This window comes from Centruroides sculpturatus, unplaced genomic scaffold (assembly GCF_000671375.1).
Source record: "Centruroides sculpturatus isolate CEXI.00-Female unplaced genomic scaffold, Cexi_2.0 scaffold117, whole genome shotgun sequence".
NCBI lineage: Eukaryota > Metazoa > Arthropoda > Arachnida > Scorpiones > Buthidae > Centruroides > Centruroides sculpturatus.
Window position 1 is genome coordinate 415,560 of NW_019384308.1, and position 16,899 is coordinate 432,458.

The following is a 16,899-nucleotide window of genomic DNA, read 5'->3' on the forward strand; positions in this document are numbered from 1 at the left end:
ACAAGTAATATATAAATATTTAATATAGTTATTAATAGAACTTGCTATCATATATTTTGTCACATTTATATACAAACAATAAAAAAATTGTTTAAGATATAACATTCATTTTCTAAAAATAAACTTTCTAATGGTTATGCTTATAAATTTTTTTCAATGCAATTTTTCATTGTTATATACACAATCTGATAATTAAAATTTATTAACAGTTACATCAAACAAGAACAAAATTTCGTACAAAATTATTTAAAATATTGAAATCTTCATGTTAAGTCTGCATTGATAGGTCTATCAAAACAGTTTATACATTTTCATATTATTCTACAATTACTAAAATTATCATAATTAAATTTAAGCAAAAAAAATAGCACAATTCTAGAATCAAAAAATGTTTCTTTCTTTTTAAATTTAGAACTTCAAAATTTCAAATTAAATTTTCATGCATACATGCACATGTCTACATAATTAAGATGACATACTTTTAAAAAAATTGTAACAATCAATTGCCAGTTGTTTAAATGCATTTCAATCCATTTTATTAAAAAAAAATACACACACATACACATACAGTCTCGGTAATCTGAATAGTTAGTTCATACATCATGCAAAGAAAGTTTTCACTGTTAATTCTTGTTACTGGACATTTAAATATAAAGTAACTATATAACAAATTAAATATGTTTTATACACAACAAACATTCAGTAAATATCAGGATAATATGTTACACAATAATTTTTTTCAGTTAAAAAAAATTAAACATGTAATAATTTTAAAAATTATAGTTTTGAAATATATTTTCACCAATAAACTAATTTTATTTACAACACTTTATATAATTTACTGGAATATTAATTAATGTTAATTTTAAAAAATAGTCATTCTTTGACTGAAATTATTATAATACTTCTTTTGAATCCATAAATTGCTGCTTTAATCCTCCTTTCGTAATGTCAAAACCAATAAGTATATGACACAAATTTTGAAAAATTTATCATTTGTCTTACCTAATTTAAAATATTACTTAAGAATCATTCAAGGGAGATATACTGACTTAATAAATTAAAGCGTTTGATATGCTGTTAAAGAACAATACCCTCCACTCGTTCAGGTCCTAGCTAGTATCAAAATACTCTTTCTTTCCTATGAACAAGCCATGCTTGTTCAATACTATTTTCATTTTGATTATTTGCCAATTTAGAATATATTATGTCAATACAATCATCTCTAAGGCATTTACAATAAAGATATTTATTTTCAAATTAGGAAAAAAAAAAGTTGTTAATATACTATTTATCTATTAATTCAAACACAACTACAATTTTATCATTTCACAATAAACTACATCTTAGAAAACTGGTATTTTGAAACATTGTCCATTGATTACAGAAGTTTTTCCTAGTAAGCAAACAGTTTGAGAAACTTGAAAAATATCCAGATATTATTCATGATGCTTTTATTGCAGAGTAATTTGATATGGATAATTTTTTAATATAAAAATCTTGTTTGCTGGGTTCATAATCACTACACTGTCAACTTTTAATAATAATGAAAGAGAAGTAAAGTATGATAAAATTATAAAAAATATTTTTTGAATAGTGTGTAATAAATTCTTTCAACATTTTCTCTAATTTCCATATTTTATATATACAATATATACTGATAATATAGGAATCAATCAATTTCAAATTTACATAATTAGGTTTTCTGTATACTTTACATAATAAAACTATGTTATTTCTATCCCTTTTCTGTATGAAATCTGCAATAATTAAAAGAAAGTATACAAAAATTGCAATCCATTGCTAATTTTTTCTGTTTGTCATATATAAGCAATAAAATGAAAACATGTTATCAGAAAAATAAGAAAAAAACCCTTTAAATATCTCCTTTTCTGTACTCTAAACAAAGAATCCCTGAAATCCTACAATGGCAGTATGTCCCAAATATGTTCAGCTCTGTCCCTCACAACACAGTGGGCCTAGAAAAAATGCCATCAGTACAGAGGGAAAATACAAAAGGGTACTTGATAATCATATAACTGACTAATGTTTTTTTAAAGCATTTTTGTTTTTTTCTTTTTTTTAAAGCAAGCTACAAATAAAATTATTATTACATAAGTTGGAAGAATAGGCATTAGTAAATTTAAAATTCAATATCCTTAGTATATTATATTAATACTTGATAGCCTGATTGTTATAACATTTTCTTTCTTTCTTTTTTTTTTTTTTTTAAATTAGAATTATAACTTCACCCCTGTTTCTAAAGGCAAGCAGAACATTACAAGAAATATTACATATTTTGAAGATGGTACAGAAAATTCAGAAGTATTTAAGAAAATAAACATAAATAAAATAAAAATGTCACACTTATAAACTGCAACTGTATGATCAAATAACCAACACCTAAATGTGATTTCCAGCAAATAATAAACAAAAAATTAACTCCTCATCAGGAATGAATACACACACACAAACACAGATAACAGTTCTATCACTCAAACTTCATTGTGTTCCACTCTTTTAAACATTTAAAAAAATGTTTGATATGGACATTATCTTGTTTACATCACAAAATTTAGTAAATAATTATTTTTAAAGCAAGCTACAAATAAAATTATTACATAAGTTGAAAGAATAGGCATTAGTAAATTTAAAATCCAATATCCTTAGTTATACCCAGTATGTGGATGATATTTTGATTATATGGAGAACTAAACCTGATATAGGGAAGGTGGTGTTTGTAAATGTATAGGATCTGCCCATGGGTACAGCCATTCATTAATTAATCAACACCCTCGCTTCCACACAGCAATCTAAGTTAGCTGACACCAGTATGAAGGTTAACAAAGCAGAGTGTAATCGTGTAGTTATATGTTATGAACAGTCCCTACAGCAAATTTACAATAGGGTTGCTAGTGATTTAAATTTGCTCTTAACTTATAGAAGAAAACCCAACGTTTTTCATCTTTTAGCTAATGCAAAAGACAGCTCGGATGACAAAAGTGCCAGGGATGTAGTGTATTCCATTACAAGATGGGACGATTTGACAGATGTATGTCATACATCAGATTTCTTCAAGCCAGAATATGTGACCATAAATATGATGTGGCCAAGGGAAATTATAACACAGCACTTGCCCACTATGCTGCCAAACCTGGGGTTTCCTCCTGTTGGGATAAAGCTACCCTTTTACATAGGGTCTTTGAGCAACACAACATACAATCTTTTGAGGCTTTAGAAATTTATATAGCTGATGTAAAGGAAAATTGCATCAACTTGAACTGTATTCCAGTACTGCAATCGTAGAAATATTATTTAGATTGCCACAGAATGTAATAATAATTTTATTTGTAGCTTTATTTAAAAATAATTTATTTAATTTTGTGATGTAAATGAGATGTCTATATCAAAAATCATTTTAAATGTTTAAAAGATTGGAACACAGCAAAGTTCAAATGATAGAACTTTTTTTTTTATGCATTCATTAGTGATGAGGGCCTCCAAATGATGGCCAAAAATATTTGAACAGTAAATTTTTTGTTTATTGTTTGCTGGAAATAGCATTTAGGCATTGATTATTTAAAAATAAACATAAGATAAACAATAAAATAATTATTTTTAAAAGTTGAATACAAGAATCAAACTAATAATTAACTGTTTTAACATTGTTAAGTAGCTTAGAGGCCATAGGAACCAAATATATAATGCTAAAAGTGACAGATTTGATGCAAGTTTGATGTATTATGTAGAAATGCAAACACATTATATGTAGCATGCAACATTACAAATAAATTGATAAACTGAATAATTAAGTAATAAATAAGAAGTGTTGTTGTCTATAGAGAGGAGAATTTTCTAATGACAATAATTAGAATGAACAAAAAAAAAAAAAATCATTGCTATCAATACATATTTATATTATATATCATCATTAAAACCATTCTGATGTGTAAATGAGACAGTAAATTCATTAGAAGATTAACATTTGAGACATCATTCCAGAAATAAAAGCAAATATATCAACATATTTTGAACAGACTAGTTAAGACAGAGATTTATATATACCCATATTAAATACTATGTATATAGAATTCGTTAAAATTCTGCATTTGAAAATATCAATAACTAATGTTAAAAAATAAAAACATATATCACAAACATTTCTAAAATTTTATTCTGGCATCTTCCAAGTGATTTGGTTATTTTTAATTTGAAATTACCAAATAATTTTGTAATATTTTTTAAAAATATGATCTTAATCATAATATAAATAATAATTAGCTGTNATGTATATTATTTTAAAAAAGAAAAACTGTCTCAAAAATGAATGGAAAAAAAAAATAGTTCCATCATCATAAAAATATACAAATGATGAGAGATGATGCACAATACTGCAGTTTCTCTTACAGCAAATGCCAGAAATGTCCCCTAGAAGTTCTAAAATCTGGAAGAGCAAAGTCCAGAGACTTACAAAATCAAATTCCACAGGAGATTATGTGATCGGCAAAGAAGTCTTCCAAAAACCATAGTCCGAAAACCGGAATGACCATGAGCGAGCGGCAACAGCATCTACTGCAGTGGAAATGCAAGACATACAACTTACGAGTCTCATATGCTATGCCGTACAACTTTAATGTTGTTACAAATTTCTCACTGCACAGTAACTTTTTGGATACCTTGTATCACCTCACAAGAATTTAATGAAAACAAAAATGGCAACCAGAAGAGGATTTATAAAGTTAAACAAAAAAATTCATTTTAATTATTCTCTCAATGAAACAGGATCATAATTTAACTATGTAAATATGAGACAATGGTATCTGTTCTTAATTATATGATTACATAGAAATTCTAAAAATAGAACAGTTATTTAAATATGCTGCTCTTATCCTCTTAAAAAATATATAAAATAATACATATATATGTGTTCAGAAACTTTAAGCTAATCCTTGTTTACAATCATTATATATTAATTACAACAGTTTGCATATAAACAATAATTAGATTCAGTTATTTTTTGTACTGTAATATGAAGTTTTTCGTGTAATAAAAGCTGCAATTACAAATTTTTAACTATAAAACAGTTCATTTTAAATCTTGATATTAAATATAGCATGATATTAGGATAACTACATTATTATTTAACGAATATTAATTAAAATTGAAAATGTTTTATTTCGTAATTTACACTTGCAAAAGTAAAACACAGACGAGTTTAAGTCATTACATTATTTGTAATTTCAGATTACCAAGACTGTACTGGAGGAAAAGAAAGAAAGAAAGCTTAGTGAAAAATAGAAATATGTATAAAAAAATAATACTTTTTTATCCTCTCTAAATCGGCTTGTTTTTTCACTCAGTCCCAATTTTATCCTCTGAAAAATTGTTAAGAGTCCTTGTTTATTTACTTTATTATTCAAAAATATACTGTTTTAAATTGCAGTACAGTAAAATATTTCTGAAAATTTTTGTTTAAGCATAATTTAAATAGTTATTTAGTTTCACATTTGATATATCATTTAATAATATAAATACATCAATTAAATAATAAATCATATAATTTTACATGATAAACTTATTTAACATCAGCTACAGAAGGAAAATGAATTGAATAATTTTCTAACAAATCAAAAATTTATTTATGTATGTGAAATTTAAATATTGTATTTAAATTAATATTTCAAAAAAAAAAAAAAAGTTATATTTAACTAAACAATTGTCCATAATACAATGTAACTTTAATAATGCATACTATTCAAATTCCATTAAAAAAAATGCTTATATTTTTTCAATAATGATATCAGTTCAAAGTAGAACAACACGCTACAAACAAATAATTCTAGACTTCTCTCTCTCAGTTTAGTGACAAAATTTGTGACATCTCAATGAATAATTTTCAAACTTTTATCACAAAACTTCTTAACATCAAGAAATAGAATTGGCATTCGTTAGTGCTAGCAAACATATAAGAACATATCATATTTTAGATGAAAAATGAATAAACAAAAACAGGATATAAAAATTTCTAAAATAATATTAATTTTCATTAAATATATTTTAACATTTTGTAATTATGAAGTATTCTACAGTAAAAAGCAAATCAAATATGAAATAGTAATTTCATCCAAATTTATATCTGAAAGATATTTAACTAGTGAAGAATAACTTCATTTTCTTCATAAATGATAGTTACCACTATGTCTATGTGTAACTCATGGACAAAAATTGATAATCAAGTGTTGGTTTCTCTTAGTTTTAAATTGTTGGGATACGCAGAAAAATGTAATTGAAATTGCTATCGTATCATATGCATACAGCAATGATGTAATAATATTATAAATGCCAGTTTCCTAAAATAAAATGCTTTCTACATAATGGAACACATTTCATTCCTCATCAGTCTATTTTTTGTATGCTTTTCTCCACTTCAGTCTGGTAGATGACTATTTCTTTAATACAGCTAGTTTCACCTTTGCCTTTAAAAACTATAGCCCATCAATCTCAGTCTTACCATCATTTTATCACTGATATTAACTAAATTCTACCCACTAATGATTTAATTCTTTTAATATCATTAATGATTAGAACAGACTCTATATAATTTCCTGCCATCTTTCAATGTACACTCCTGTTTCTATCTTAAGCTTTTTTCCCCTTTTTTATTGGATCAGTGAGTTGATTTTTCTTTCACAAAGTTAATATAGTAGTTTGTACTTGTCCATACACTATTGCAACTTGTGTTCCTTCCTGCAATGAGTTAATAATCTGTCTTTTGCATTCTCTGGAAGCTCAGCTCCAAACTATGCTTATCTAAAAACCAGCACAAAGATGGAAGGTTTATAAGTATTAGATAATTTACATATCCCTAGATTCCCTATCTTTATGTTGAGTCAAGTTAATCTGCATGTTTATTTACTCAAAAATTGTTAACAATGATGTTTTTTCTTTGTTAAATGGTATCAATTATTTTCATCCAAGGGATGCAGATGTAATTTTTGTGATTAAGAACATTAAAAGTATTCTTTCAGAAAATTAGGACATTTGTAGTATTATTACATCATTGCTAAATGAATATAAAACAACAGCAATTTCAATTGCCACATTTTGTGTAATCAAACCACATTAAAAGTAACAGAAAGCTTTTTATCACTTAGTTTTGATCCATGGATTACATTTTGTAATAAAAGAAGTTCATTATTGCTCAAGTAACTGCTTCCCATTTAAAAAAAAATAATATATACTAATAAATCTTAAATCATTGTCCAAGGTTTGAAATAAAAAAACAAATAATTGTAAAGCTAATTTTTTCACTAAACAAAATTATGTAGAATTAAACACACTAACCTTGAGATTCTGTCAGCAGATTGATGAAAATCCAGAAAGCCTATGGTATTCCACTTCTGAAAATTATAACCTGAAGGAGGTCTTAGAAGTAGACTAAAATCATTTGTTTTTCTGGATTTTCATCTATTTGTTGTTACAGAGTTTTAATTTTAAACTCTTGCCCAGTTTGTTAAAATTAGGTATATAAAAATATTCTATTATTGTTTGTTTTGTCTGGGTGTCAAGTGTTTAAATTATCAGAAAATGATAATTGAATAAAAATCCAGAATAACTTATCCTTAAGGCATGCAGACATCAAAATGGCAATTGTTCTATATTTTTATAACTTTTCCTTTTCCAATGTAACATATAATTTTTATGCGCCATTTATTTAATGCTAACAATTTTGAAAATTCTTATCTGAATGCTCAAAAATTTCTTTTAGTTCTTAGTTTTAGTGACAAACACTTATTTTTGAAGCATAAGCATAACTTATGCATCAATAAATAAATTTTTTAAATATTTGTTTGAGAGAAACTAGTCTAGAATATTCTGAAAGAAAAAAAATAAAAAAAATATTGATCTGAAGCTGAAGTCAAACCCACAACTTTTGCCAAAGTCTATATATTTCTCTGGTCTGTGCACTGTCCTATACTTTTCATCTAGTGAGATAAGTAAAAGAATTTTGTCCTAGCAGTTAATACTGCAGTCACATCTTGCCACAAAGTAGCTTTCTAATGTATTAAAAAGTAAAGATCTAATCATGTTTGTTTTCTTTCTTTTAAACTGTTAACATTTTTTTCACATTTATGATCTGTATACATGGGCAAATCCATGGGGAACTATAGAGGCTTAATTTAATTAATTAAGCGCCCTCCTCCGTTAACACCAAAAAATTAGTATTTATTTGTTCAAACTTCAAGATGTTTTATGAATGTTTAGGATCATCTACTGTCTGTATATATATATATATATATATTTAAATATTGTTTAAAGTTTTGTAAAATTGACATCAGGTCATGCCTTAGTATGTTGTCCTAGGATGCCAAAGTGGATACTACAAATATATAAAAATTGGTTGAAAAAAATTGGTTGAAAAAATTTTGAAGTTCAGACAGTTCTTGAAAATATGGGGACAATTGATAAGAGAGAACAAAATTTTATTTAGAAGACAAGACCATGTCTATTCCCAATCTGAAGATAAGTTATTTCATTATAAAGTAAAAAACGATGTTCGCCTAGGTCCCTTGAAATAAATTTTTATTGATTTTCTGTCCCTACTTATGCCATTGGATAAAACATGCACGCATGTATTTATTATGATGATATAATAGACAATTTGTAAATAATTTGTAATAGTTTATTTTTTGGTCTAATGTTGTTAATGGAGGAAAAATATGTTTCATCAAGCTTTCTGAAATGTGTCTATTAAAAAATAAATAAATAAAAATAATTCTGCTGGTATTGTGTATTGTTCAAAAGAAACAAAATAAAATCAAATTTATTAAAATTTCTTTTAAAACAGTGTTTTATTTAATTTTATTTTCATTATTTAAATTTTTTTTATTTATATGGGATGTTCAGAAAAAAGCAGGTTAGAAATTCAAGTTACAGGATTGACTATGATAAATTATTGTTGTTTATTATTATACAGAATAAATTCATACTTTATGTTGTACTTATGTCATGATATTCTAAAGTAGATTTTCCATGTTATGAAAAAAAAAACACAACTAAGTTTTGAACCTTCATAAATCAAAAAGTATGATTTAATCATTAGGCTATTCTACATTTCTATATGTAGATGCAGCTGTAAACTTCTATTGCAGAGTGTAGTCATTAATTCATTTAGAGGGAAGTGCACAGACCATAGAAATATACAGATCTTGCTTCTGTTTACCATGCAGAAATTCTGGTAATTACACAACAACAACTTCTGATCTGATCTTTGCTTCCAGACCAATTAATTTAGAGGATATAACCATACAGGTTGCTTGCTTGCTGCATTCTAAATTAATTGATTTCTAATTATTAAATATAATACAAGCTAGTGGATTAACTGCCAACCTTTTAGTACCTAGTTTCCCTACAGAGAAAACTAGTCATTACACTTGTTATATGTTTCAGTTTAGTTTTCATCATGAATAAATGAATACTACTATTATTACTGAAGGCAAATGAAATAAAAAAAAAACATAAAATAAAACAAAAGAAAAAGAAACATAATTCTACAGCAAAAGACAATAAATGGTTATGTACAATTATGTAAAAAATGTTACTATATTTCAGTGAAATTTTAGACAAAAAAAATTGAAAATTATTAAGAAATTTTTCTTATTTGTGTACTAAAATGGTACTTTATAATCAGTACTGAAAATATGATAATTAATTAACTTTATTAGTCTAATTTATTTACTTTACAAAAACTTGGGCATGGTCCATAAAAGAAAAAGAAGAGAGTAATTCCACAAATACTTGTAGAATTACTCATTGTGTCATTGTGTTTTATTTTTTGTCACCTTTAAAGGTTTTGTCAAATTTTCTACAACTGAAATTTGTGAATAATGTCTAATGCATATACACACAATGCATAAACAAAATGGATATTGCAAATTTATATACAAACCATTTTCATATGACTATACAATTTAAAATAATTTCTGTCACTTATCCAATTTTGATCTAATATCTTTTAACGAAATCTAAATACCGTTCAACCTAAGACACTTGTATCTATATATTCATCATCATGGAAATAAATATTGATCATGTTATTATTTAATTTGTTTTCTTCTCTGAAAATTTTTTATTTATTGGAATGGTTTTAAAGTAACAATTTCTAACAATAAACAGTAAAAAGATAATTGAAATCATTCCACACTTTTACAATTTATTTATGTCCATAAATGTAAAAGTTTGCAATGTGGCATAAAAGCATAAAAAAAATCTGCTTCTATAAAACATACAATTAAATTTTCTCAATAAAAACATACGAAAATGTAAAAAATAATAAAAATGACTAAATTACAGCTTTCAAAATGCTTAAAATCTAAATATAGGAAGTTTGACATCAATTCATGATGATGTTATTGGGTAAGTTCAATAATCTTTGAGTTAACAGTAGTTTATATTGCTGATGGAAAGAAAGCTGTTAAATTTTGGCGTTATCTGAGATAGAAAGCAATAAAAAAAAAATAAAAAATATGATCAAATACACAAAAATTACAGAGAAGGAAAACTTAATGAGTAAATAATTTGCAATATGTTAAAGTAGATTGCTAAATTTATATCATCAAAATAAAAAAAAAAAATAAAAAACAGATTTTATTAAGAACCTTTTGGACTTTCAACGAAGAAAAATCTAAAACTATTGATCAAATTGAAACTGATCAACAACAAATTATTAAAAAAATAATGCATAGACATTATAGATTAACCAGATGTAAATAGTGCCAAAAAATTTCTTTCCAACTTAAAAATGTTTTTAAACATTTACAAGTCATCTCAAATTAAATGTAATTTTTTAAAAAATCTCTTTAATTTTAACTACAATAATTTTATAAATTAAAATGACTTGTACTTAATAATTAGAATTTTTAAATGATCATAGATTGTAAATAATAATTATTCAGAAATTTATTTAAAGCAATATAGTATTGAGTGATCAATAAGTAAGTCAAAACAGCTTAAATCAATGTATAATGATTTAAGCTGTTTTGACTTGTTCAACAGTTTATTATGTATAATATTTTTCAACAGCATATTATTGTTTGAATGTCTAGACATTCAAACAATAATATGCTGTTGAAAAATATTATACATAATAAACAAATTCTATACTTCATAAATATTAAAGTGTTTAAATAATTAAATAATGTGTAAAAATTTTTAAATTTTTACACATTATTTAATCATTGTATTAAATGTCACTTGAAATTCATAATAAGAAATTCATAAAAATTATAGAATACATAACATTTTCTCATTACAAATTGTACTGAATATTGTCATTAAAATACATATCCAACTTTTAACTTTCTTAAAGTCATTTTATTTTTCCAAAATTTGAATGTGCTGATATATGAAGTTATTTATGGCATAATTGTCTCATTACTGAAATATGAGTTAATTTTGAAAAATATATAAATTGTTTTGATTAATGATGATTCACATTTAAAAGTAAGTATAAATGGAGTATAAATAGAATATAACAATAAAAATAAACTGAAAAATAATTATATCATATAAAAAGTAACACGTACAGGGTGGGCCAAAAGTCACTTTACCATAGAAAGAGCTCGCCTTTGTAAAGAGGAAAATGGGGATCATTTAAAAGATGTTATCTTTCATGTTTAGGCCAAAAAAATCTCCAAGAAGTGTACATTACAATGCTAAAAAGAAACTTATTAAAATGTCTTTTGGCCCACTCTGTATACATGATAATTAAAATTCTCACTATACAAAAACAATCATCATAAAAGATTTCTAACAAAGATAAAAATGTTATATATTTTAAAATATAACTTACTTCAAGTAACAATGGTCCCAAAACATCATTTGCCAAAATTGTAGGTTTACTGGAAGAGACTTCACTTTGTTGTAATTCATCACTTTCTCCAGATTCTATAAAAATCAATACAATAATGTAGCAAACAACAACAAATCCATCTAATAAGCTATTCAGTCTAAAATTCATATTTGTTTACAGAATCAATTTATAATATGATATCAACAGACATGCTGATTTAATACAAGAGAGATTTAACTTGCTAGAAAACATATTTTATCTACTGTCTTACATAGACAGTTTTGATTTTTATGATGTAACTATTGGATTATGGAACTTTCAATGGTTTTTAGTTATATAACTATACACGTAACCTAATACATTAGTATTACCAAGCAATATGCCATATTTTTATCAGGCTACATTAAGGCTAATGAATAATCTGAAACAAAGCAATTTGGGTAGATTGTTTCTAACTAAATTGCTTTGTTTTAAATCATTCATTAGCCTTAATGAAGCCTGATAAAAATCTGGCAGATCATTTGGCTTTTAGTTACCATATGTATCCTAAAAGTTTGTGAAAATGTAAATTTGAATAAGCTTGATAAGATTTGTCTAAACAAATAAAATAAATTTATTGATTCAACATCCAATACTTAGTGAATCATCACTGGTTTCTTTCATGACGTCATATTAACTAGATAGAAAACACAGTATGTACTGAGAGTATACATAATGTAATGTAATTTGTTGTACTATAATTACAAGAATCTTGCAATTATAGTACAACAAGAAATAAAAATCTTGTAATTATCAAAAAATACATTTTAGCAAAGAAAAAAAATTACTTGATAACTGTAATAAAAATTTTATCTATCTTATTTTGCATTTGAATCTTAATACAGTGCACCTTACTGGTAATGATTAGCTTTTGCTAAACACACTGGATCTTGTCAGATTACCAATGATGACGGCATAAAATATCAAATGTATTGTTTATTCCTGTCAAAAGGTTGATTGCACTAACCATCCAAACCCCAGGTGAAGAGAAAGGTTTGGTGGCAGAAAAAAATTACTTTAGCTACTTTTTACGGTTTATCAACAACTTTTGTATAAGGAAAGATATTGCTAACCTCATATGAAGAATAAGGGTAAGATCATATGTAGTATACTTAGTAAATCATTAAAATTACTTTATTGTAGACAAGATTTTGTTATGTATCAGTAAAGCTTTCGTGAAAATAAAAACACACATGTTTTGTTACTATATATTTGAATTATAGACTATTTCTCAATGTCTAACTGCATTTTAATATATTCAATAAAATTGTTAGCAAAGCAATTTTTTGAAAATGTTTTATTTCATGACAATTAGGATGTTATATAGTGCTAAAAATAGCCTTCAGCATTTATATGGTATATAGTAAACACCATACTGAGTAAAAAAACCAACCTTATTAAATGTAAATTGAAAACTCAACCATTTCTGAGATAGATAATCCAACAAAGAACTGGAATTTTTGAGAGAGTTCACAACTCTAAGATGATGATGTCAAACATGCATGGAAATGTGGAACACCTGCAAATATCAACGAAAAGGTTATCCTCTCTATTCATATCATGTGACACACAAAAGCCAGTAAGTCAATTGTTAATAGGTCAAACTGAACCATTTCTGGAATATTATTACTAATGTTATTTTACTCAGTACTGGATATTAACAGTAAATAAATAAAAAAACCCAAAAATTTAATATGAAACATGCTTTCAGTAGATTTAATTAAACCACCACTGTCAAGTTGGAGAAGACATTCAAATACCAAATGTCAGTTCACTACAGCATATACTATCCACCATATAAATTCTAAATTTTTTTCATTGTTTTTTAACACCCTGGATATAAACAGGGTGAGAAAAAAGTAGGTTTACAATTTTACTTATGAATTAAGACATACACATTATCATTATTAAAATAATAATAAACTCTGTTTTAAATACTCAACTGTAAACTTACTTCTGCATCATCCCTATAGGTTATGTGTACACAAACAAAATCTATTGATTTGAAAATTTTATTAAATCATACAAAATTCTAAGTTACCAATTATATTTGATTAATTACATCCCATGCATTTGTTTTAATGTACCCCAGTCCAGGTACTCTGTAATATCTAAAGATATTAAAACTAACTACAGTACAACCCCGCTTAACTCTGATTCAATACAACCATTTGCTTGAAGAAGAAGAAGGAGGAAAAAAAAAAAGCTCAAAATTTACGTCAATTTAAATTATCATTACATTTTATTCATTCATATATATAATTATTTATGAGTACGAACCAATCAGCAAAATGTGGCAATTCGTTGTAGTGCTGTATTTCTGTTAAATCTACATTTGTTTTGTGCAATTTTGGAAAAAATATATCATGGATGCCATAGACAATATCAGCTTTGCTTGGCAAGAATTAACTGATAAATGCACGAACGAAGTGTGGAATAAGTTATGGCTGAAGTTATCCAAGAATTCTCAACAAGAAGAGACTATCGCTGTATAGTTAGGTTGATCAAACTCAACGTAATTGATACAGCAGAGCTAGAAGATGTAGACGAACAGGATATTGAGGAGTTACTGCAGGTTTCTGGTGAGTGTCTTATCAATGACAACCTTCAAGTTGTCATTGATAACTTGAATGAAAAATGACATGGAAATCAAGGCAAAACAAGGAATCCATGTAGAACAGGAAAATAGTGATTCTGAAAACAAATAACCCAAAATATTTCTCTACAGATTTCCTTAGTAAAAGTTTGGTACGATAATCAGAATTTTTGACAAATTGTAGCGAATGATCTAGATTTTGAAAGGAGTGCAAAAGCAAGATAAAGCATTTTGGATGCAATCTCCTACTACTGATATTTGTTTAAGGAAAAAAAAGGCAACAAATGAAACTACATGACTATCGCAGAAAACAAGAATTTCAGAAGAACCAGGATCTTCATCACAAAAAATGAACTTTACATTTCTGTGCGCTATTTAACATATATTATTATGCAAATTAAGGTAAAAATAACTTTAATTTTAAGTAAAATCTGTTTATTTTTGGTCACATATTCCCCTTTCCGTATTTACTCTGTGTCAAAATGACCTCATTTAATGCTGCTTCGTTTAGCACTTTGTCATCTAGGAACATATCCTCCATGTTAAGCAGGGTCATACTGTACGTTAAGGTACCAAAGTGTGAGGTTCATAGAATTTTTTTAAAGAATATTTCCAAGCCTTTCTCTCACAAGAGAAAATGGATTAGGGAATGTTGGGGAGTACAGATGGAGGGGTGTTAGGTATCAGTTTATGGAACCAAGGGACAGTGACTTGAAGAAGTTTGGGAATCATTGCTGTAAAACATTTAAAATTTTCTGGCACAAAATATATTGACATATTTTAAATTATAAACATCTATACACAATAATAACTGTTCCCCTATGTGTCTAAACTAGTTATTAGGTTTAATGTGAATGTAATAAATCTTTGTACAAATCAATTTTAAAATATACTTTCATAATATTCATAGTGCAGTCATCATTTGAGATATACCAATTGAGAACAACTAACTTAAGTTGACAATACAATGCTTTTGTATTTCATAATAAACTAGTAGCTCGGGATGCCTCCTAGTGGGTGTTCTTTACAAATTTCCATGAGGCACGGTTCCTTTGACTTTTTTGTTCCTATCAATATGTTCTACAGCTCTGTTAAAGTCCGAATGGTAAGATTTACCCTCCGAATGAAGAGGTGGCGACCCTCCCAAACCGTAAACCCTGTATTAACAATACAGCCTAAGGAACCATACCCCTACTCGACCCTTCGAGAGATATAAGCCCCTGAAATAATAAATTCCTCTTACAAATATACTGAATTATTTATATTGTTATATTGACCAAATAATAATTTATTGGCCAAATGAATAATAAAAATTTATATTGTTAATTTAAATAAGAATTAAAATTGTTAATTTGAATGTTTGAAATATGACACACGATAGGGGCGCCTCTAGTGTCTGTTATCAAACGGTTACGGGACAGACACCCGTTGAATGGGTTATATATATATAGATTAACTGCTGGTGAATGTAGATTTCTTATGTTTTATTCCTATAGAACTGTTGTCAGAATGAATAACAGCATAATTTCTTTTTCATATCTATTTTATCTGAGTTATGCTCACAGGTAATAGATGTCAAACAGTAAATGATTACCAAATATATGCAGACAGATAGTGAAATATCTGGAAGGAGCTAATATGTCACTCTCATGGTGGCTATGTGGAATAGTCATTTAAAAAAATTTTAATGATTATTCCTTACTTAGCAATATTGAAGTTATTTTATTTACTAATCTACAGTATCTTTCACACATTTCCAGCAGTCACCCAACACTACAAAATCCAAAGTGCTTGGGATCTTGCAATGTTGGGTAACTGCTGAAAATGTGTAAAAGGTATTGTAGACTAGTGATTTAATAATTCCAGCTTTACATTTAGTCTGTGCCTAATCATTACTGTGTTATCATCTGATTATGAAATATAGAATTATTGAAATATAAAAATATTAAGATTTAAATATTTGAAAAATTAATATTTTTATGAACTAGTATATTCATTAACTAGTATAGATGATGGCATATTGCAACAAGAAATCTCACTAAAAATTAAAAATACTTGTTGTTATGGAATAATTGTTTTTTATTTTAGCTTTTATTTTGATTTTTAATTTTAACCAATAATTTGTCTCACATCAAATGAAGTACATATTACTATAAATATACAAAATATGAATTATTACCTTAAGAACATTTCTTAATAATTACATTCAATTAATTTTCATTCATTCTGTTTTTGATACAAATATTTAAGATAAATAATAATCTAGGTAAATAAACCTTAGTGAAGATACTCACAAACACCATGACCAGTTAAAATCCCAAAGACATTTCTGCTTTTGATATAGTATACCTGATGATGTCCATTTTTAAATGGATGAAAATGTGTAAGGAAAGCCTATTGTGATTTTAACAGG

At 26.4% G+C, this 16,899-nt stretch overlaps 1 protein-coding gene across 1 annotated transcript in view; it reads right to left on the bottom strand.

Annotated features, from left to right (window-relative positions):
- LOC111620008 (nuclear receptor coactivator 2-like) overlaps nucleotides 1-15,027 on the bottom strand; it is a 67,302-nt gene extending 52,275 nt beyond the window's left edge. The window contains exons 1-3 of the mRNA XM_023361850.1: nucleotides 14,958-15,027; nucleotides 11,852-11,946; nucleotides 5,322-5,375 (exon numbers count right to left, since the gene is read on the bottom strand). Coding sequence (XP_023217618.1) covers nucleotides 5,322-5,375; nucleotides 11,852-11,946; nucleotides 14,958-15,027 — 219 coding nt within the window. The remainder of the gene's footprint in view (nucleotides 1-5,321; nucleotides 5,376-11,851; nucleotides 11,947-14,957) is intronic.
- Nucleotides 15,028-16,899: the final 1,872 nt, after the last annotated feature.